Source organism: Pseudophryne corroboree, chromosome 5 (genome assembly GCF_028390025.1).
Source record: "Pseudophryne corroboree isolate aPseCor3 chromosome 5, aPseCor3.hap2, whole genome shotgun sequence".
Taxonomy (NCBI): domain Eukaryota; kingdom Metazoa; phylum Chordata; class Amphibia; order Anura; family Myobatrachidae; genus Pseudophryne; species Pseudophryne corroboree.
In genome coordinates this window covers 162,836,044-162,860,018 of record NC_086448.1, presented here as the reverse complement: position 1 = coordinate 162,860,018, position 23,975 = coordinate 162,836,044, and the positions used below count along the sequence as shown (strand labels likewise).

General features: G+C 46.5%; 1 protein-coding gene across 1 annotated transcript in view; it reads right to left on the bottom strand.

Annotated features, from left to right (window-relative positions):
- The window catches only part of NUB1 (negative regulator of ubiquitin like proteins 1), a 176,863-nt gene that overhangs the window by 119,906 nt on the left and 32,982 nt on the right, over positions 1-23,975 (bottom strand). The window contains exons 4-5 of the mRNA XM_063921843.1: positions 23,682-23,740; positions 21,360-21,430 (exon numbers count right to left, since the gene is read on the bottom strand). Coding sequence (XP_063777913.1) covers positions 21,360-21,430; positions 23,682-23,740 — 130 coding nt within the window. The remainder of the gene's footprint in view (positions 1-21,359; positions 21,431-23,681; positions 23,741-23,975) is intronic.

Here is a 23,975-nt window from a genome sequence, read left to right as displayed (position 1 = left end):
GCACATGCACCGGAAGATAAGTCTATCTCCCAGAGCCAGAATTTCTCTCCTGTGGTGGCTACAAGGTTCTCACCTCCTAGAGGGACACCGGTTCGGTATCCAAGATTGGGTTCTTCTGACAACAGATGCAAGTCTCCGGGGCTGGGGCGCAGTCACCCAAGGAAGAAACTTCCAGGGAAAATGGTTGCTCCAGGAAGCTTGTCTCCACATAAATGTTCTCGAGTTAAGAGCCATTTACAACAGCCTGCTACAAGCAAGAAGCCTTCTTCAGGGTCGACCTGTCCTGGTACAGTCAGACAACATCACAGCGGTGGCAAATATAAACCGTCAAGGCGGAACAAGGAGCAGAGCGGCAATGGCGGAGGCCACAAGAATCCTTCGCTGGGCGGAACAACACGTGAGCGCCCTGTCAGCAGTCTTCCTACCGGGAGTGGACAACTGGGAAGCAGATTTCCTCAGCAGACACGATCTCCATCCGGGAGAGTGGGCTCTTCACCAAGAGGTATTTGCAGAGGTGAAGAAGCGTTGGGGAATTCCGTTGATCGACATGATGGCATCTCGTCTCAACAAGAAGCTCCCGAGGTATTGTTCCAGGTCAAGGGACCCTCAAGCCAGTGCAGTGGACGCCCTGGTGTCTCCGTGGGTGTTCCAGTCGGTGTATGTGTTCCCTCCACTTCCTCTCATTCCAAAGGTACTGGGGATCATTCGACGAGCAAGGGTTCAGGCGATTCTCGCCGTTCCAGATTGGCCAAGAAGGGCCTGGTACCGGGATCTTCAGGAATTACTGGTGGAAGATCCTTGGCCACTTCCTCTAAGAGAGGACCTGTTGTTGCAGGGTCCATGCGTGTTTCCAGACTTACCGCGGCTGCGTTTGACGGCATGGAAGTTGAGCGCCAGATCTTAGCTCGTAAGGGTATTCCCGGGGAGGTCATTCCCACTCTCATTAAGGCTAGGAAGGAGGTTACGGCGAAACATTATCACCGTATTTGGAGAAAGTATGTTTCCTGGTGTGAGTCTAAAATGGCTCCTGCGGAAGATTTTCACTTGGGTCGCTTTCTCCACTTTTTGCAGGCAGGGGTAGATGCAGGCCTGAAATTAGGCTCCATCAAGGTACAGATTTCGGCTTTGTCTATTTTCTTTCAAAAAGAATTAGCTGTCCTCCCAGAGGTGCAGACTTTTGTGAAAGTAGTAATGCATATCAATCCTCCGTTTGGGCCTCCTGTAGCTCCATGGGATCTTGATGTAATCTTACAGTTTCTCATGTCTTCCTGGTTTGAACCTTTGCGTAAGGTTGAGTTGAAATTTCTCACTTGGAAGGTAGTCATGCTGTTGGCGCTGGCGTCTGCCAGGCGAATGTCAGAGTTGGCGGCCTTATCTCATAAGAGCCCGTACTTGATTTTTCATTCGGATAGGGCGGAATTGAGGACTCGTCAACAACTTCTGCCGAAGGTGGTTTCTTCACTTCACATTAACCAACCTATTGTGGTGCCGGTGGCTACGGATGCTGTGGCGGTTCCAAAGTCTCTGGATGTTGCGAGAGCTTTGAAGATCTACATCACCAGAACGGCTGTTACCAGGAAAACTGAGGCGCTGTTTGTCCTGTATGCTTCCAACAAGATTGGTCATCCTGCTTCAAAACAGACTATTGCACGCTGGATTTGTAGTACGATTCAGCAGGCTCATTCTTCGGCCGGGCTACCAGTGCCGAAGTCAGTAAAAGCGCATTCTACCAGGAAAGTGGGCTCATCTTGGGCGGCTGCCCGAGGCGTCTCGGCTTTACAGCTTTGCCGAGCAGCTACTTGGTCGGGGTCATACACTTTTGCTAAGTTCTATAAGTTTGATACCCTGGCTGATGAGGACGTTGCGTTTGCTCAGTCGGTGCTGCAGAGTCGTCCGCACTCTCCCGCCCGGTCTGGAGCTTTGGTATGAACCCCATGGTCCTTTTGGAGTCCCCAGCATCCTCTAGGACGTAAGAGAAAATAGGATTTTAGTACCTACCGGTAAAATCCTTTTCTCCTAGTTTATTTATTTATTTATTTAGTTTATTCCTATGGGGAATAGCGGCTCCGCAGGAGACAGGGCACAAAAAGTAAAGCTTTTTCAGATCAGGTGGTGTGCACTGGCTCCTCCCCCTATGACCCTCCTCCAGACTCCAGTTAGGTACTGTGCCCGGACGAGCGTACACAATAAGGGAGGATTTTGAATCCCGGGTAAGACTCATACCAGCCACACCAATCACACCGTACAACCTGTGATCTAAACCCAGTTAACAGTATGATAACAGCGGAGCCTCTGAAAGATGGCTTCCTTCAACAATAACCCGAATTAGTTAACAATAACTATGTACAATTTATGCAGATAATCCGCACTTGGGATGGGCGCCCAGCATCCACTACGGACTCCGAGAAATAGATTTATCGGTAAGTAAAATCTTATTTTCTCTATCGTCCTAGTGGATGCTGGGGTTCCTGAAAGGACCATGGGGATTATACCAAAGCTCCCAAACGGGCGGGAGAGTGCGGATGACTCTGCAGCACCGAATGAGAGAACTCCAGGTCCTCCTTAGCCAGAGTATCAAATTTGTAGAATTTAGCAAACGTGTTTGCCCCTGACCAAGTAGCTGCTCGGCAAAGTTGTAAAGCCGAGACCCCTCGGGCAGCCGCCCAAGATGAGCCCACCTTCCTTGTGGAATGGGCATTTACAGATTTTGGCTGTGGCAGGCCTGCCACAGAATGTGCAAGCTGAATTGTACTACAAATCCAACGAGCAATAGTCTGCTTAGAAGCAGGAGCACCCAGCTTTTTGGGTGCCTACAATATAAACAGCAAGTCAGACTTTCTGACTCCAGCCGTCCTGGAATTATATATATATATATATATATTTTCAGGGCCCTGACAACGTCTAGCAACTTGGAGTCCTCCAAGTCCCTAGTAGCCGCAGGCACCACAATAGGTTGTTTCAGGTGAAACGCTGACACCACCTTAGGAAGAAACTGGGGACGAGTCCGCAGTTCTGCCCTGTCCGAATGGAAAATCAAATATGGGCTTTTGTAAGACAAAGCCGCCAATTTTGACAATCGCCTGGCCGAGGCCAGGGCCAACAGCATGGTCACTTTCCATGTGAGATATTTCAAATCCACAGATTTGAGTGGTTCAAACCAATATGATTTGAGGAATCCCAACACTACGTTGAGATCCCACGGTGCCACTGGAGGCACACAAGGGCTGTATATGCAATACTCCCTTGACAAACGTCTGGACTTCAGGAACTGAAGCCAATTCTTTCTGGAAGAAAATCTATAGGGCCGAAACTTGAACCTTAATGGACCCCAATTTGAGGCTCATAGACACTCCTGTTTGCAGGAAGTGCAGAAATCGACCTAGTTGAAATTTTTTCGTGGGGCCCTCCTGGCCTCACCCACGCAACATATTTTTACCACATGTGGTGATAACGTTGTGCGGTCACCTCCTTCCTGGCTTTGACCAGGGTAGGTATGACCTCTTCCGGAATGCCTTTTCCCTTAGGATCCGGCGTTCAAACCGCCATGCCGTCAAACGCAGTCGCGGTAAGTCTTGGAACAGACAAGGTCCCTGCTGGAGCAGGTCCTTTCTTAAAGGCCGATGCCACGGTTCCTCTTGGAACAGACATGGTACTTGCTGAAAGCAAATCCCTTCTTAGCTCCCGAGGCCATTAGTCCTCTGTGAGCATCTCTTGAAGTTCCGGTTACCAAGTCTCTCTTGGCCAATCCGGAGCCACGAGTATAGTTCTTACTCCTCTATGTCTTATAATTCTCAATACCTTGGTTATGAGAAGCAAACACATACACCGACTGTTACACCCACGGTGTTACCAGGACGTCCACAGCTATCGCCTGAAGGTCTCGTGACCTGGCGCAATACCTGTCCCATTTTTTTTTTTTTTTCGGGCGGGACGCCATCATGTCCACCTTTGGTCTTTCCCAACGGTTCACAATCATGCGGAAAACTTCCCGATGAAGTTCCCACTCTCCCGGGTGGAGGTCGTGCCTGCTGAGGAAGTCTGCTTCCCAGTCGTCCACTCCCGGAATGAACACTGCTGACAGTGCTATCACATGATTTTCCGCCTAGCGAAAAATCCTTGCAGTTTTGCCACTGCCGTCCTGCTTCTTGTGCCGCCCTTTCTGTTTACGTGGGCGACTGCCGTGATGTTATCCCACTGGATCAATACCGGCTGACCTTGAAGCAGAGGTCTTGCTAAGCTTAGATCATTATAAATTTGCTCTTAGCTCCAGTATATTTATGTGGAGAGAATTCTCCAGACTTGATCACACTCCTTGTGTGACTGCTCCCCAGCCTCTCAGGCTGGCCTCCGTGGTCACGAGCATCCAATCCTGAATGCAGAATCTGCGGCCTTCTAGAAGATGAGCACTCTGTAATCACCACAGGAGAGACACCCTTGTCCTTGGATATAGGGTTATCCGCTGATGCATCTGAAGATGCGATCCGGACCATTTGTCCAGCAGATCCCACTGAAGAGTTCTTGCGTGAAATCTGCCGAATGGAAGCGCTTCGTAATAAGCCACCATTTTTACCAGGACTCTTGTGCAATGATGCACTGACACTTTTCCTGGTTTTAGGAGGATCCCGATTAGCTCGGATAACTCCCTGGCTTTCTCCTCTGGGAGAAACACCTTTTCCTGGACTGTGTCCAGAATCATCCCTAGGACCAGCAGACGTGTCGTCGGAACAACTGCGGTTTTGGAATATTTAGAATCCACCCGTGCTGTCGTAGAACTACTTGAGATAGTGCTACTCCGACCTCCAACTGTTCTCTGGACCTTATTCTTATCAGGAGGTCGTCCATTTTCTTTGAAGACGAATCCTCCTTTCGGTCATTACCTTGGTAAGGACCCGGGGTGCCTTGGACAATCCAACGGCATCGTCTTGAAACTGATAGTGACAGTTCTGTACCACGAACCTGAGGTACCCTTGGTGAGAAAAGGCAAATTTTGGGACATGGAGGTAAGCATCCCTGATGTCCCGGGACACCATATAGTCCCCTTGTTCTTTGCTATCACTGCTCTGAGTGACTCCATCTGGATTTGAACCCTTGTAAGTGTTCAAATTTTTCAGATTTAGAATAGGTCTCACCTAGCCTTCAGTACCACCATATAGTGTGGAGTAATACCCCTTTCCTTGTTGTCGGAGGGGTAAATTTATTATCACCTGCTGGGAATACAGCTTGTGAATTGTTTTCAATACTGCCTCCCTGTCGGAGGGAGACATTGGTACAGCAGACTACAGGAACCTGCGAGGGGGGAAACCTCTCGACATTCCAATCTGTACCCCTTGGATACTACTTGTAGGATCCAGGGGTCCTGTACGGTCCCAGCGTCATGCTGAGAACTTGGTAGAAGCGGTGGAGGGCTTCTGTTCCTGGGAATGGGCTGCCTGCTGCAGTCTTCTTCCCTTTCCTCTATCCCTGGGCAGATATGACTCTTATAGGGACGAAAGGACTGAGGCTGAAAAGACGGTTTCTTTTTCTGCAGAGATGTGACTTAGGGTAAAAAACGGTGGATTTTCCAGCAGTTGCCCTGGCCACCAGGTCCCATGGACCAACCCCAAATAACTCCTCCCCTTTATACGGCAATACATCTTTGTGCCGTTTGGAATCTGCATCACCTGACCACTGTCGTGTCCATAAACATCTTCTTGCAGATATGGACATCGCATTTACTCTTGATGCCAGAGTGCAAATATCCCTCTGCGCATCTCGCATATATAGAAATGCATCCTTTAAATGCTCTATAGTCAATAAAATACTGTCCCTGTCAAAGGTATCAATATTTTTAGTCAGGGAATCCGACCAAGCCACCTCAGCTCTGCACATCCAGGCTGAGGCGATCGCTGGTCGCAGTATAACACCAGCATGTGTGTGTATACTTTTTAGGATATTTTTCAGCCTCCTATCAGCTGGCTCCTTAAGTACGGCCCTATCCGTAGATGGTACCGCCACTTGTTCTGATAAGCGTGTGAGCGCCTTATCCACCCTGAGGGGTGTTTCCCACCGCGCCTTAACTTCTGGCGGGAAAGGGTATACCGCCAATAATTTTCTATCGGGGGAAACCCACGCATCATCACACACTTCATTTAATTTATCTGATTCAGGAAAAACTACAGGTAGTTTTTTCACCTCACACATAATACCCTTTTTTGTGGTACTTGGAGTATCAGAAATATGTAACACCTCCTTCATTGCCCTTAACGTGTGGCCCTAAAAGAAAATACGTTTGTTTCTTCACCGTCGACACTGAAATCAGTGTCCGTGTCTGGGTCTGTGTCGACCGACTGAGGTAAATGGGCATTTTACAGCCCCTGACGGTGTTTGAGACGCCTGGACAGATACTAATTTGTTCGCCGGCCCTCTCATGTCGTCAACCGGCTTGCAGCGTGTTGACATTGTCACGTAATTTCCATAAATAAGCCATCCATTCCGGTGTCGACTCCCTAGAGAGTGACATCACCATTACAGGCAATTTGCTCCGCCTCCTCACCAATATTTTCCTCATACATGTCGACACACACGTACCGACATACAGCACACACATAGGGAATGCTCTGATAGAGGACAGGACCCACTAGCCCTTTGGGGAGACAGAGGGAGAGTTTGCCAGCACACACCAAAACGCTATAATTATCCAGGGACAACCTTTATATAAGTGTTCCTCCCTAATAGCATTTTAATATATATACATATCGCCAAATCAGTGCCCCCCCTCTCTGTTTTAACCCTGTTTCTGTAGTGCAGTGCAGGGGAGAGCATGGGAGCCTTCCCACCAGCCTTTCTGTGAGGGAAAATGGCGCTGTGTGCTGAGGAGAATAGGCCCCGCCCCCTTTTCGGCGGGCTTCTTCTCCGGAGTTTTAGATATCTGGCAGGGGTTAAATACATCCATATAGCCTCAAGGGCTATATGTGATGTATTTTTCGCCATACAGGTATTATACATTGCTGCCCAGGGCGCCCCCCCCCAGCGCCCTGCACCCTCCGTGACCGCTGTGTGAAGTGTGCTGACAACAATGGCGCACAGCTGCAGTGCTGTGCGCTACCTGATGAAGACTGAGAGTCTTCTGCCGCCTGGTTCCGGACCTCTTCATCTTCAGCGTCTGCAAGGGGGGTCGGCGGCGCGGCTCCGGGACGAACCCCAGGGCGAGCCCTGTGTTCCGACTCCCTCTGGAGCTATGTCCAGTAGCCTAAGAATCCAATCCATCCTGCACGCAGGTGAGTTGAAAATCTCTCCCCTAAGTCCCTCGATGCAGTGAGCCTGTTGCCAGCAGGACTCACTGAAAATAAAGAACCTAAAAACTTTTTCTAAGTAACTCTTTAAGAGAGCCACCTAGATTGCACCCTTCTCGGCCGGGCACAAAAACCTAACTGAGGCTTGGAGGAGGGTCATAGGGGGAGGAGCCAGTACACACCATGTGATCCTAAAAGCTTGCTTTTGTGCCCTGTCTCCTGCGGAGCCGCTATTCCCCATGGTCCTGACGGAGTCCCCAGCATCCACTAGGACGTTAGAGAAATGGCGCTGGTGAGGGCTGAAGGAGAAGCCCCGCCCCCTCGACTGCGGGCTTCTGTCCCGCTAAAATACATATCTTTTTGGCGGGGGCTCATACATATATACAGTGCCCAACTGTATATATGAGTACTTTTGCCAATAGAGGTCCATATGCTGCCCAGGGCGCCCCCCCCCCCCCTGCGCCCTTACAGTGACCGGAGTATGTGAGGTGTGTTTGGAGCAATGGCGCACAGCTGCAATGCTGTGCGTTACCTCATGTGAAGAACGGAGTCTTCTGCCGCCGATTTCGAAGTCTTCTTGCTTCTCATACTCACCTGGCTTCTGTCTTCCGGCTCTGCGAGGGGGACGGCGGCGCGGCTCTGGGATCGGACGACGAGGGTGAGATCCTGTGTACGATCCCTCTGGAGCTAATGGTGTCCAGTAGCCTAAGAAGCAGGACCTAGCTTCAGAGAGTAGGGCAGCTTCTCTCCCCTCTGTCCCACGATGCAGGGAGTCTGTTGCCAGCAGAGCTCCCTGAAAATAAAAAACCTAACAAAATACTTTCTTACAGCAAGCTCAGGAGAGCTCACTAAACAGCACCCAGCTAGTCCGGGCACAGATTCAAACTGAGGCCTGGAGGAGGGACATAGAGGGAGGAGCCAGAGCACACCAGAATCTAAATTCTTTCTTAAAGTGCCCATGTCTCCTGCGGAGCCAGTCTATTCCCCATGGTCCTTACGGAGTCCCCAGCATCCACTAGGACGTTAGAGAAATTCTAATTTAAATATACATAGTTTAACAATAAAACATTTCTAAAAACAAATGTTCGTTTTCTTATCAAATTCATTTAAACAGACTGATAAAGAAACAACTTCCGGTTTCATCCCGGAAGTGTATTGCTACGACTCAGTGTAATTTTTAAAAATGTCCCCTGGCATGTTGGTGCATAACAGTGGTTCCTCCGGAAGTGTGTACGTAGCACTTCGGGTACTGCGTTCCACGGTTAATCCTTGAGCGCACAATGTATAGGAACAGCTACGTGTTTCTGCCGGAAGTGCAATTAGCGTACTTCCAGTAGTGCGTTTCACGGGCATTCCCGGAACGCATAGTTATTCTTCTCATATCCCATGTGTGCCGGAATGGTTGGCTGTTAGATGTATATATAAGTAGGTCAACCATAAAAAGAATAATATCTTATCATGGTGTTAATCTTACCGGAAGTTGTTCATGAAACTACCACATGATTTCCAAATTAAACAGGAACTTCCTGTTTGTGCGACATTTGATTTTCTGTGGGCTACTTTGAGACTACGGACATTTGATTATGAAGATTACCATCTATTACTCTGGGTGACGGGAGAAATTTGAGATTACTTTAAAATTTACCCTGATAGGAGTCTGCGCTAGACCTTATACCCTTTCCAATTTCATATTATTTGCCCTACAGGTGAGCTAAAAGGTTGTAGCTGCACTCCACCTTGAAGCACCAAATTTTCCCTATATGGGAGCAATTCAATTGTTGCCTGCATTACAGCTCGAAGCCTCCTGAGGTGATGAACTGAAAGGAGCAAAAAGTGTCCCGTTTGGCCGCCCAAACTGCACTTTGTGTTGCGGCCATCAGTTTAGATGGGTTTAGCTGCTTTACGCGGCTAAGCCAGGTCTAATAAGGCAATAATCAGCACAATAATTAGAAAGTGCCCAAAACAACTGAATTGCAACATTGGGCGACCATTAATTATCACGGCAAAAAAACAATTGAATTCTGCCCTTAAAAATGATGTGCAGAACATTCAGCTGAGCTACCGCTTGTTAATAGAACTACTGTAATTTCAAAGTAGGCCTCCCATTTCATAATTAATGACAATTGACTGTGCCATTGACCCATCATTTAATATGTTCAGTGTGCTGTGGTAGCTGCTACCTACCTAAGAGCATTTCTGAGAAACTGGAAGAAGAAAAAAAAAAACCCTGACTTAAAATCACATTAATTTCCAATCAATCCTAATTAATTCAAACACCCCACCAGCTGACATCCAATGTATGTACCAGAATAACTGGCCACATAAACCATGTGACATTATGTATGAAAACAGGTTTTTAAGAATAATTAATTTGAATATATATTACATTTAATATGGAATTATTAGATCTATAATTATAGATCTAATAATTCCATATCCAATTTGATAAATTAATGAACAAATGAATAAATGTATAAATATTTGCTCAACATTCTCAAAGTGCTAGTCACTATAAAATTGTTTAACCTAATCTTTTTTTAATAAACTTCCAGCTATAAAGTGAAAGTAAAGATGGAGTACTGCATGTCTATGTGTGGGGGTCCATCTTGTGGTCATAGGCGAAATAGCAGTAAATTACTGTATTCCCAATAAGTAATTTTACAGAGGTATGTCTGAGAATGCATACTAGCAGTGCCTTTTCTAGCGGTGGGCTAGCCGTGCGGTCGCATGGGGCGTCTGCCGCTGCACTTTTACATGTTGATTTGTGAAGTTCCCAACCGACGTGTCACGCACCAAAACATCTCTGGGTGATGGCCCCACTCTGAGTTGAGAGGGCAATGCTGTCCAACAACCACTCTCTGGATGGTGCCTTTATCAGCAGATCGTCCAGGTACGGAATTATGTTCACTCCCCGTTTGCGGAGGAGGAACATCATCTCTGCCATTACCTTGGTGAACACCCTCGGAGCCATGGAGAAGCCAAAAGGCAGAGCCCGGAACTGTAGTGACAGTCCTGTAAGGCAAACCTGAGATAAGCCTGATGAGGCGGCCAGATCGGGATATGAAGGTATGCATCCTTGATATCCAGAGACATCAAAAATTCTCCTTCCTTCAGACTCGATATCACCGCTCTCAGAGACTCCATCTTGAATTTGAACACCCGTAAATACGGGTTCAACGACTTGAGGTTTAAATTGGGTCTCACCGAACCGTCCGGTTTCGGTACCACGAACAGGTTGGAATAATACCCTCCGTTCCGTAGCGGAGGTGGAATTGGAACAATGACCTGAGTCTGTATCAGTTTTTGAATTGCATTCTGTAAATTTATACTTGCCTTCTGAGAAGCTGGTAAGCCTGACTTGAAGAATCTGTGAGGTGGGAGGTCCTGAAACTCGAGTCTGTATCCCTGGGCGATGAGCTCTTTGACCCAGAGATCCGGCATGATGTCGCCCATACGTGACTGAAATCTTTTAACCGGGCTTCCACCTGCCCGTCTTCCAGGCAGAGAGGTCCACCGTCATGTTAAAGGCTTTGAGGAAGAAGAACCGGAGTTCTGCTCCTGTGAGCCTGCAGTTGCTTGTTTTCTGGGTTCACCTTGCCTTTGAAGGCCATAGAAAAACCCTTGGCTTTATTTTTACATTTTGCTTTCCGAAAGGACTGTAGAGTCGGAGCAGAATAGACCTTCCTAGCTGGGGGGGCTGCGGAAGGAAGATATGTAGACTTACCCGCCGTAGCCTTGGATGCCCACGTATCCAGTTCATCACCAAACAGGGCCTTGCCTGTGAAAGGTAGGCTTTCCACCCCCTTTCTGGAATCCGCATCCGCCGTCCACTGGCGTAGCCCTAGGCCCCTGCGTGCAGACACTGCCATGGCTGAGGTGCGTGCATTGAGCAATCCGATTTCTTTTATGGCTTCCACCATAAAATTTGCAGAGTCCTGTATACAGTGAAGGAGTAAAAGTATCTCACCTCTTGGTAAGGAATCTATCCCCTCAATTAGGATACCCGACCATTTTGCAATGGCCCTAGTGATCCAAGCACAAGCTATAGTGGGTCTCTGGGCCACCCCCGCAGCTGTGTATACAGACTTGAGAGTGGTACCAGTCTTGCGGTCAGCAGCATCCTTTAAGGAGGCTGCCCCCGGGACCGGTAAGACTATCTTGCGGGACAATCTAGATACCGATGCATCAACAATCGTGGGTTTTCCCATTTTTTTCCTATCATCCTGAGGAAAAGGGAAGCATGTCAGTAACCTTTTAGGGATCTGAAACTTCTTGTCAGGATTAACTCGAGCTTCTTCAAATAGGGAATTTAATTCCTTAGATGCTGGGAAAGTAGCAGATGATTTCTTTTTTACATTAAAATAAGATTCCTCCTCATTCTCTGTTGCTTTGTCAGGAATGTGTAGGACATCTCTAATAGCTTCTATCAGGGCTTGTATTCCCTGCGACAAAGTTGCATCCCCCCCCTCCCGAGTCCACCTCACCCTCCTCAACGTCTGATACATCATCATCATCATCAGTAGTATCAGTCTGCAGGATTTGAGCCAGCGTACGCTTTTGCGGACAAATGGCAGGGGTTCGAGACGCCAGAATGGCCACTGAATCTCTATTCATCAGGTCATCCACCGACTGTCTTAAGTATTGCTTCTCTTTCTCATGTTTGGATAATTTATGGGAAATATTCAAGATCATCCTTTTCAATGAATCTAACCATACAGGTTCAGATCCACTAGCCTGGGAATGCGTACTATCCCAAGTACACTGCAGTGGTCCCCCGGAGTGAGAAAAACACTCTGCCGTGCATGAGACACATTCCTCTGACATAGTAAAATGTGAAAGAACCCACACAGACAGGACAATAGGTTAAAAGCACAATTTACCCACACAGAGCCCCCCAGGGAGACACAGAGTTTGATGCAGCCAGCCACAACGCACCTCTATAGCTAATTTCCAAGTTTAGCTGGGTCGTAAACTAAGTACCCTTAATAGGGGCTTAGTATACTATTATTGCTGCGCTCCTACCCTTGTGCCGCCATTACAACCGGCGACCCGCTAACCGGGACGCCGGCCACCTACTCACCACTCTTCTTACTTCTGGCTCTGTTAGGGGAGGCGGCGTGCCACAGGTCTGTACGCTCGCTGTGGTGGGGCTTGCGAATAGGACCCTCAGGAGCTTCGTCTCCTGTCAGCAGGAAACGGGACCATTAACCCTAAGGAGGTTGGGCCCATCTATACCCCATGGTACTAATGCGGACCCCAGTAGTATCCTCTATAACGTAAGAGAAAACTGATCTCCCAGTACTACATTAGGTTACCGGTTATTGCGATTACAGTGGACACATTATCACTTGTAGATGGTACCGCAGAATCCCCAATTGTATGTATTTCTGACTGGGAGGAGTGCCCACAACCTTCCAATAATAGTATTCTGTCCTTCTACTTGTGCGCATTCCCCTCGATGTCAGGACTACACCCTCTGTCCTGATAAGTTAAGTGAAATAAAATCACTAATTCCACACGTAATACAGGGGTTTTGTCATGTATTTTTGTGCCAATGTTTTTCATTATTGTATAGGTGCCTACTTGAACAACAAATTCTAGATCTCTCTGTATAGGATTCCAGGTTTATGCCCCAAGGGTGCAAATACACATACTTGGTCATTGGCATGCCTTACTGAACGATTCCAGACTGTGGGCTCTTCCAATTGATGATTTAACCCCTTTGTTTGGTGCTAGACATTTGAAGCTTGGTGCACACCAGACGATTTTTTGGATGATTTCTCGTTCAGTGACAAATCGTAACGATAAACTGTCCCTATCGTCCTGTGTGTATGCACTATTAAGTGCTCCTGTGAGTCATTCGTCATGTCTTGTTGTCGGCCCTACATGCTATACCTGATGTAGCCAACCTCTGGACCTGGGCATTGCCAGATCACTCTACGGGAGACCTTGTGGTCATTGAAAGCCTTGGGAAGCTACAGCACACGTGGATAAAGAACAAAGGGAGATCCATTATCCTTTTGCATAGGACCTGAGTGTGTTTGCGTTTGGACCCTTGCTAAGTGGAATACCCAGCCATAACCACAAGGAATTGGTAATTATTTACCTAAACACAGGATGCTTTTTCAGATTGCTAAAAGGCTCTTATGTGACAGAGCTGTTGATTTATATACTGGCATTTTTAAGTGCCCTAACAAGTGACTGACTGTGGTCTAGAAACTGGCATCAAGGCTCAATTAGAGCTCCAAAATTTTTATTTTAACGGATGAGCTCATTTATCCACGTTTTATTTTAGATATATGTCTGTTTATGATTAAATTACGTGATTTTTGATTCAAGCACCTGTTACTGCCTTTCAGCGCTGTTTATTTGTCTATTTGGACACACAATATATTGTTTGGTCGTTAGCAAGATGCACAGTGTGTATGTACTATATCGTTTATCCAGACGTTCAAGGGAAATCACTGACGACATTGCATCGTTTGCCTTGTCTAGTGTGTACCCAGCTTAAGTCTGGACTGATACAAGAATGGGTGAAGTAATATTCTCTACTTTGCCACATATAAAAGAAGATTATGGCCTTCCTGGCAAGGTTCATGCCTGCATACTGGGGGCACTAAGCTAAAAATGGATTTAGCAACTGTCATGCATGTGGGTAGACAACATTTATTAGTGTCTATGCTGCTAGCACCTGGGGCTACTGTCACAGTGCTGTATTCCTCAGTGAAACACGCAAAAAAACATTAATAGTATTTCGCTTATTGCCTTGTTACAATACTCTAACTTCTCATTACATTGATTGCTCTGCCTTTATATATTCTCAAGGCGTTATGACTGCTGACACATAGAGGCTTGTTTCGAGACTAGGGTTTAAAAAAAGCTGCTGCTTCCCATTTAGTTTCAGCCAAAATTTAAAGGGTAATGCTTTTAATTGCAAACCACTGAGCTATTAAAACCATTGCCCTTTTAAATTCAGGGCTTAAACACACCATGTAAAATTCTGTACAAGCATGACAACTTAATCCATCAGCATACCTCCCAACTGTCCCGAATCCAGCGGGACAGCCTGCTTATTGGACACTGTCCCTCCTGCGGGTCAGTGTCCCGCGGGCGGCGGACAGACTGGGAGAACCAGTGATCACCGCTGCTCTGCAAAGCAGAAGGTGACCACTGAACAGATAACGTGTGCATGTGCACGGCATCTATCAATGCGGGTAGGAGAGATGGGGGCTGCTCAGGGAGCGCTGGGCATGCCCCCAAAATTATGAAAACGAGGGTTGTGATGCTAGGCATCACCCTCTTCTCATATGCTACGCCCCCTTTTCACCTGTGGTCGTGCCACCGGCACACTAGGTCCTGGGTTAGCAGCAACAAAAGTTGGGAGTTATGTATCAGTATGTTTTTTGGATTGCATGAAGAAGCCCAAGTCCCCAAAGGGACAACATGTAAACATAGGGGACAAACAACCTCCACACAGAGGATCCTGGTTGGAAACAAATCCATGACACCAATGGTGTGAGGCAAATCTACCTAATGCACCGCCACACTGAATATATCTCTCTTATAACAGTGAATCAAGTTGTATTTTAGGTATAGTGGCCCTGTAACGCTACGAACTACAGCTTCTAAGAACTACAGCTTGTGTGGTCGACACCAAAGTATATATGAACTAAAGGCCTTACTTAGAGTTGCAAGCACATACAAACTTGAGGTACTGCAACATATGGAGACAGTGGGGTAGATTAAAATTAACATAATGTTCTTTATAAGCAGGGTCCCGCTTCACCGCATTATCGTGGTGAAGCGGGACCTCTTTTCCGGTGAATTTACTATCCCTGCCTTGTTCGTTATGGGAGCGCGTTATCACAGCCTTCTGGTGATACACGTTCTCCCATAACGGGTGTCTGCTTCGGCTGCAGTGACTTCTTCCGCGACTGCGCCGTCCAGTAACTCCCAGCGTGCAGTTCGGGAGTTAGGCTGGCGCATGCGCAGTATGATTGTGTGGACGCCAAAGATTGTAGTGTGCTGTGGTGCAATAAAGTTATTTGACATAAAAAAAAATAATAGGATTTTGGTACCTACCGGTAAATCCTTTTCTCCTAGTCCGTAGAGGATGGTGGGGACTCCAAAAGGACCATGGGGGTATAGACGGATCCGCAAGAGCTTGGGCACACTATAAAGACTTAAAGTGGGTGTGAACTGGATCCTCCCTCTATGCCCCTCCTCCAGACCTCAGTTAGAAAACTGTGCCCAGGAGAGATGGACATTTCGAGGAAAGAATTTATAATTTAAACACAGTGAGTGTTATACCAGCTCACACCACAAACATACCGCTAGACACGGCCTTCAACAGAATACCAGCCCACGGTATGAAAAACATACAGCCATAAGCTGAGAGAATATGTAACACAGCCTGCGTGTCAACCCAACCAATAATAAGAAACCACATGCCATGGCATGAACAACGTCAGTAATAACCTGACAGAGAAGAAACACCACAAAGTGCAACCAAATCAAGAACTGCAGACACAGTACGCACTGGGACGGGCGCCCAGCATCCTCTACGGACTAGGAGAAAAGGATTTACCGGTAGGTACCAAAATCCTATTTTCTCTTACGTCCTAGAGGATGCTGGGGACTCCAAAAGGACCATGGGGTCTATACCAAAGCTCCAGAACGGGCGGGAGAGTGCGGACGACTCTGCAGCACCGATTGAGCAAACATGAAGTCCCCATCATCTAGGGTATCAAACTTGTAGAGCTTAGCAAAGGTGTTTGAAACCCGACCAAGTAGCCGCTCGGCAAAGTTAACCCGCCGAGAAACGTCAGGCATCCGCCCAAGACGAGCCCATCTTCCTAGTAGAATGGGTCTCCCCCGACTTCGGTAACGGCAATCCAGCAGTCGAACGAGCACACCGAAACGTATCACAGATCCAGCGTGTAACAGACTGTAGAGACGCAGGCGCCCCAAACACGCTGGAAGCATACCGGACAAACAGAGTCTCTGTTTCCCCAAACTGAGCCCAATTGGCGACATAAATCTTCAAAGCCCTGACTACATCGAGATACATTGAATCAGCCAATGCTGAAGTTACCACAGGCATCAAACTAGGCAGGCTTTTGATAAACCCCGAAAACCCTTTTCGGCAGAACTACTATCCGAGTTCTCAATTCTATCCACTTGGAAGATCAAACAGGAGCTCTTGTGAGACAAAGCCGCTACTTCCAACAACCGCCTTGCGGTCGCCCAAAAAACAAAAGCATGACCACTCTCCAAGAGAGAAATGTTAACACAACCTTTAATAAAGGTTCCAATCAGTGAGACACAAGAAACGCAACACCACGTCAAGAGCCCACTGTGCCAATGGGGCACAAATGGAGGTTGGATGTGCAGTATTCCTTTCACGAAAGTCTGAACTTCCGAAAAGGTGGCCAATTTTTTTAAAGAAAATGTATAAGGCCAAAACTGCCCTGAAACAGAGCCTAACTGTAGGCCCGCCTCCACCCTTGCTTACAAAGAATAGAGAAGAACGACTCAGCTGAAAATCTGCCGTAGGAAGCTTCTTAGATTTACACCAAGACACATTCACGCCAAATACGGTGTTAAGGCTTCGCCGTTACTTCTAATTTAGCCTGAAGAAGCGTGGAAATGACCTCACTGTGAATACCCGATCGGACTAGGATATGGCGGTCAACCGCTACGCCGTCAAACGCAGCCGCGGTAAGTCCTGATACACGCCCGGATCTTGCTGTAACAGTTCCTCCCGTAGATGAAGAGTCCAGGGATCTTCTATAAAGAAATCTTGAAGAACTGGATACCAAGCCCTCCTTGGCTAGACCGGAACCATGAGAATCGCAGGAACCTCTGTTCTTCTTACGTTTATCACCTTCAGCAGAGTGAAAGTGGAGGGGATACATAGACCGACTGAAAACACCCAAGGTGTCACGAGGGCGTCCACTGCTATAGCTTGAGTGTCCCTCGAACTGGAACCATATTCCTGAGGTCTCTCGTTGAGGCGAGACGCCAACATGCCCAAATGAGACATTCCTCAAGGACTTGTCACTTCTGTAAAAACTTCTTGATGACGACAGTATTTCTCCAGGATGGAGAGCGCAGCTGCAGAGGAAATCTATTTCTCCGTCGTTTACGTCCGGAAGTAAGACTGCTAATATAACGTTTACCAATCTTTTCACCTAGCGGAAAACTATTTCAGCTTCTGCCATTGCCGCTTTGCTCCTTGTTCCGCCATAGCGGCTTACTTACGCCACTGCTGCCAAGTCGTCCAACAGAATTAACACGGACAGATCACGAAGAATATATTCGTTGAAAATATCTCTTACTTCAAGAAATCTTATCGTAGACAAGCTTCGCAGCTTGACCTTTTCCTCTGAAAATACTTCCCATGCAAGAACCGCTCCCCAGCCTCGGAGATCTGCCCACATGTATACCAGGCTCTAATCGTGAATCCCGAACCTTCTTCCCTCTAGGAGGTGAGAACTGAGCAGACATCACAGGAGCGATATCTTGGCCATTAGAATTATATTCCGGTGCATGTGCCGGTGAAACCCGGACCACATTCCCAACAGGTCCCTTGAAAACCACTCTGGCACTTAACCTGCTCACCGAAAAGGCCTCTTAGGCCGCACCCAACTTCTACATCAATGGGACATACAGATGGATTGTCACTGCAAATCTGATCCAACTCCGGATCCTCAGACCTCTTTTCACAGGAAAGCACAGAACCTCAACCGTTCCGTATCTACCCTGATACCACCTCCGACCTCTGTGTCGTTGGGAACAACAGTCCTCCCCTGTGTTGAAGAACAGTCAGAGAAAGTAACAATGATTTGCTCCACTTGCTTCTTGACCTCGCCTCAATCAGGCGAATAACTCATCACAGAATAACAATGGCTCTTACTATTGAAAGGAAACCATCATACTACCATCCTTCCAGTGAAATGGCAAAGACCATCTTGGCTATCCCTCCAGGTAATCTGAATGCGTAGAACAACGCATGTAAACCTTTTCTTTTTTATAGTTTATAACCGGGACAGGAGGACAAGACCCTGAATCGGACGCACCCCTGGAGTGGCTTCGCGTATTACCTCCCCTTCCAGAGGGGAAACGGTAAGATCTATCAGAAAATCAGTGAGGGGAAACATCTGTAACTCTAGACAGTCCCCCTCCAGTTTCTATAACTAACTCACGGGTCCTGGTCTATTCCCGGACTAACTAAAAAAGGTAGTAGACGAGTCCCCACCGGAATGGGGTCCAGTCAGGCAGATTCAGCACCATGTGGTGGATGTGTGAGAACAGAAAACGACCTCCGCTTCTGTGAACCTAACAAGGCTGCAGAACACTTACCTTTTCACCTTCTATCTGCACAGAAAAGGAAAAGAAAAGAACGGTCTCGAACTAGGTAAAGCGACTGCATCCCACAAAGGAATGCGTCACCAACCGTTGTGAGGGAATCTAACACACTAAGTTAGATTTACCAGCAGTATCCGCCGAGAGTGACTGAACTAAGGCATCCCCAAACAGCGCACACCACCCTAGGGAAAAAAACTCCAGTATCTCTCGGAGTCAGCCTCAGCATTTCCCCGGCCACCTCCTGTATACGCACCGCAGTTTGCAGCGGTGTATAGAGAAGACCCAACATAAGGAAAATCCCCTATCTCTGCAGGATAATTCTATCGGACATCCCTCCGAATATAAACACTCCCTCATGTGCATGTAATGCAAATAAGTCCAAAGAATAGAAATAAAATGTCACTTAGGACGCCGTGTCGACCAGGAGTTGACTTTCACAGTATTCTCTCCGCCGCGGGAAAAGAATAAACATTCGGACTCCTTGAGAGGACGGGAGACCCACTCGTCACGGCCAACCTAGAGCTTTATCAACAGAGCGACCAGCACATGAGAAAGAATACTATTACTTTAGCATTAATTAGAAACCATAAGATGAATATACATATTGTAATACACATATACACACATATCCCACCTATATATACATATAACATACATATAAGCGGATTGCCCGGAACTTTCGGGACCCAAGTGACATTAATGTGTTCTGAATGTGTATGACCATGTACTGAATCCGCAGTTGTGGCTATACCAGGAAACATAGTTGACAGAAAACCTAGTAATCGTCGACAGCAGGGAGTAGCAACCAGGCAAAATAACATACTTGTGACCCCAGGGGATCCAAGGGAATTATACATATATAATTTTAATAACCATGTCTGTTTACACCCGGTAATAACAGTTGGTGCCAACAGGGCCACCCACATTCTACTGTGTCTCCCATACCGTGTTTACTATGAACAAATATAACACAACCGATCTGTTGACGTAGTTATCAAGTACCAAGCACGTGTCGGCGATGCCGACAATGAACCCCAGAGGCATTAACAGAACATTCACACATGTCGACACAAGTGTATTTCTGACAGGGAGCACACAGAGTATACACAACCAAGAGTACATGCCCATTTTCAACTTAAATAGTTCAGTTACAGAGGGAAAAGGGCCCTAATTTGCACACCTTAATTAGGTAGTGAGGTGCTACTCTGCTTGAGACTTAGTAAAGTGTACAAAGGGAAAAGGTAGCAGGTGCACTATCTCACACTAGCTCAACCTGTAGTAACTACCTAATTAAGGTGTGCAAATTAGGGCCCTTTTCCCTCTGTAACTGATGTAATCATACATTTTTGAAGGTAGGAGACACCTTCACCCTAATTTAGCACCCTGCCCCACCCACCCCTCTGATTTTAAATAGTCCAACACTCTAGCCTTTACACTTGGAATGAGCACACTGTGGTAAGACTCCTACATTTTGTTTAATATGGCAGTCCATAATGGGGGGAATTCTCTGGGGTGCGGGACTCCCTGTGCCTGCCGTGGCTGGGTGTCCCTGGGGCATCGCAATTTAACACTATTTTATCACTCCATGGCACTTATAGTTTGTTTTATATATATGTAACACCTTCACATAATTTTCTTTTACTCCTCACATTATTCACACATGCAGCAACAGCTGCTCCTACCTCTTTAACCCTATATTTTTATCACTCCTGCGATGCCCTGGGGTTGTCTGGCTGGGTGGCTCTGGAGTGTCCTGCCCCCCGGACCTGAACCCCTATAGTTAGTGTTAGGGACTTACCCAATGAGAGGCTACCTTGATGCGGTGGGTAAGCTCATAGCCCTGGCCAGGAATATGCTAAGTGCCTCTGGTTACTACAGGTTGAGCTAGTGTGAGATAGTGCACCTGCTACCTTTTCCCTTTGTACACTCAACTTAAATAGTGTAATACATTCCTATATAACACTAACAAATAAGTCTTTATAGTGTGCCCAAGCTCCTGCGGATCCGTCTATACCCCCATGGTCCTTTTGGAGTCCCCAGCATCCTCTAGGATGTAAGAGAAATAAAAAAAAAGAGGATCTGCTAAGACAGCCGCAGCGCCGGGTCCAGCCGGCAAAGAGAGTGAAGGGAGAAGAGACAAACGTTCGGCCACACTGAACGTTCATAAGTAAGGTAGCTTATCGGTGCTCTATCTAACACAGAGGCGGCGAAAAGGCTGCGGCAGGATACCGTTCCAACTTACAATAGCGCATCGCCAGTTACATACATAACGTGTACAGATAGCGCATTACCCCATAAAGCAGTATAATAAATCTACCCCAGTGTTTGGAGTCGCACGTATCTTGCACTTGTGGCCCATTGAGCTTAGAGAAGTGGACCAGAGGTGGCAATGTGCAAATGGAGTATGGTATGGCATGACAGCCCAAGCATCACATCACCATTTGAGAAGGGTCTTATTTTGGTTTATACGTATCTTTAAACACATTAGAATCAAGGCACAAAATACCTGCAAATCTCGGAATTATGATGATTAACAATTTTTTATCCAGACACATTTATATAGTAAATTCAAGGTGGCACATATCCGAATATGCAGGAAACTCAAAATACAGCTGTGGACACGCAAGTACGCAGATGTATAGTTTGCGGCACCTAGCACATGCCTTAGTTCAGTGTTAAATCAAACAGAAGGGGCGGAGTGTATTCAGTTAGACTCACCAGTTTCAAGTTGTTTCTTGTTAACAATGATCTTTATGTAACTTTCTTGCAGTCCATATGTTTGTGCTATTCTGTGGCAAATTGAAGACAAATACACTTGTGTCAATAACATGATTAAACAATGACTAAAGACCATAGTGCTACCGTACTAAAGCAAGGCGGCAAAGCATTAATATTCCTAAGGTAAAAAGTACATCAGCTTCCTTGTGAATAGACAACTGCAGTGTTCAGCCCAGTTTAGTGCACACTTGAAAAGCATCGGACCAAGGGCAAATGCGATCAGATCCTATGGGTATCTGCAACCTGGGCATGTGCCATAGAAAGCAATCAGACTGTGCAATATGCAAGCGCAGTGTGGACAGTCTGATCCATCCATAAGTGGATCTCTGACAGCGACATGGGCGTGTCATGGGCCTGTAGGCCGTCTTCAGTGTTCGCTTGGAGCGTGCGGATGGAGAGATGGGACCAGGGGCGGATTAAGAGAGGAGAGGGCCTGTGTGCAGGCGTGTGCCAAAGGTTAGGCATTAATGGGTAAATGTAAGAACGGGCGCTATGGGGGAGAAGCGGTATTAGCGCACGTTATGCATGATGGCTGCGGAGAATGCACAGTTACAGGGACGTTATGCGCCCCTGTCCTTATCAGCGCTGCTATCTAAAAGAGCTGTCCCTGGCTGTGGCGGGTGCTGGCTCCAGACTGCGCTGGGGATCTCGCAGGAGTAGGGAGATCCCGCGCATGTGCAGAGGAAGCCGGCCGGGAGGGAGACTCAGCGGGTCAGCTCTGAGCTCAGGGGGACATCGCCGGAGGTTAGAGCTTTCGCTCCCCCGCTTCGGCAGACAAGATGTTGATACATCTTGTCGATGTCCCTTCCTGCTTTGCCTGGGTAATGAGGCGAAGCAGGAAGTGTTATAGCAGCGCAATGCTATAATACATTTACCTGTAAGAGCAACATGTTAGGCGGACAGGCTATGTGGTTTCGCTAACCACAAAATAGGTGTATAGCAGAATGTTTCATTTAGCACAAATGTAATAAACATGGAGCACTAGTTCCCACGACATCACAAAACCATATACTGCGCTGTGAGCACACTTTGTTTGTGCTTCATAAATGTCCCTTGCTGTCACAGGCAAGTCTGTACTCTTTACATTATATTTAGTTAATACTTGTTTCCAATTACAATTAGATGCAAAGTTAACCTGCCATTTTTATGTCATCTATGTGTCGCTCATCATTTTATCCTACATAGACTGCTTAAAACGCAGTTATAATAAAATAAATAAAATAATGCACAGTAAAACTGACAAGTCGGGATATAGTTGGCTTTGCGACGTACGAGATACCAGCAGTCAGGAGACCACTGCCAGAATGCCAATACCTGAATGCCATTGTCGGAATCCCGAACGTAAGTATGGCGGGGATGTTAGGGTAAGGCTGCGGAAAGGGATGGTTAGGGTTAGGCTGTAGGGAGTGTGGGGGGGAGGGTAGGATTAGGGTTAGTTTACTTGAACGCCCCATTCGGGATTATGGCATTCGGGATATTCTGACCGCCGACATCCCGTACCCAACCCCTTAAGCCTGTACTTGTTATACATTAGGCAGCAGCTACGTTATATATCTTTCTGTAAACTGTATTTCTACATTTTTTCAATTGTACCTTTGTGTCTACAATATGGCTCTAATTATTATCTTATATTATTTTGCCAGCGTTCCAATCACCTTACATACCTTTTACACACACACATAATAGAGATATATATATATATATCTCTATCTAAACAACAATAACCCAATCTCGCGCTATATAGGATTTGGCAGCACCTCATAAGAAAATCTCCCTGCTAGTGGGAGATAGACAAAGATAATGAAAAGAAGTATTCAGAGGGCGCACTGTGACTTTAACTCCAGATATTGGAAACCAGCATGAACCGAATAGCAATATTTTTTAATCAAGCATTAAAAACATTAAAATCATACAGAAGTATAATAGTTCATAAGCACATTATTCATTTGTACATATGTAACACTTCATAAATACTTTCATAAACCCTGGGGTTTAAAGTATTTATGAAGTGTTACATATGTACAAATGAATAATGTGCTTATGAACTATTATACTTCTGTATGATTTTAATGTTTTTAATGCTTGATTAAAAAATATTGCTATTCGGTTCATGCTGGTTTCCAATATCTGGAGTTAAAGTCACAGTGCGCCCTCTGAATACTTCATTTCATATATATATATAATTAGAGAATGTTCCGTAAAATATTCATGCGTCTCCTGTAAAATCTAAAAATTATTAGTATTAAAAATGAATGAACTTACTGGTACTTCAGCTCCTTCCCAGTGATATTCAGTGAAGTCTCTATGGAGTTTTTGGATCCCTTTAACACAGAACAATTACATGCCAGTTACATTACAAAGGCATTTTTTTTTCCATAATAGCTATACATGTTGCTGGAGAAGCAAAATAGCCGTGTTTGACGACTGCTGGCATTGCCCCTTTGCTGCAGGTAATTAGCAGAAACTGCTAGAAGTCCATGCAACGCCTTCCCACCGCATCTACATTCCAAGGAATCATGGGCTGAACCTACTGCACAGATGCCCCCCTGCCCCTTT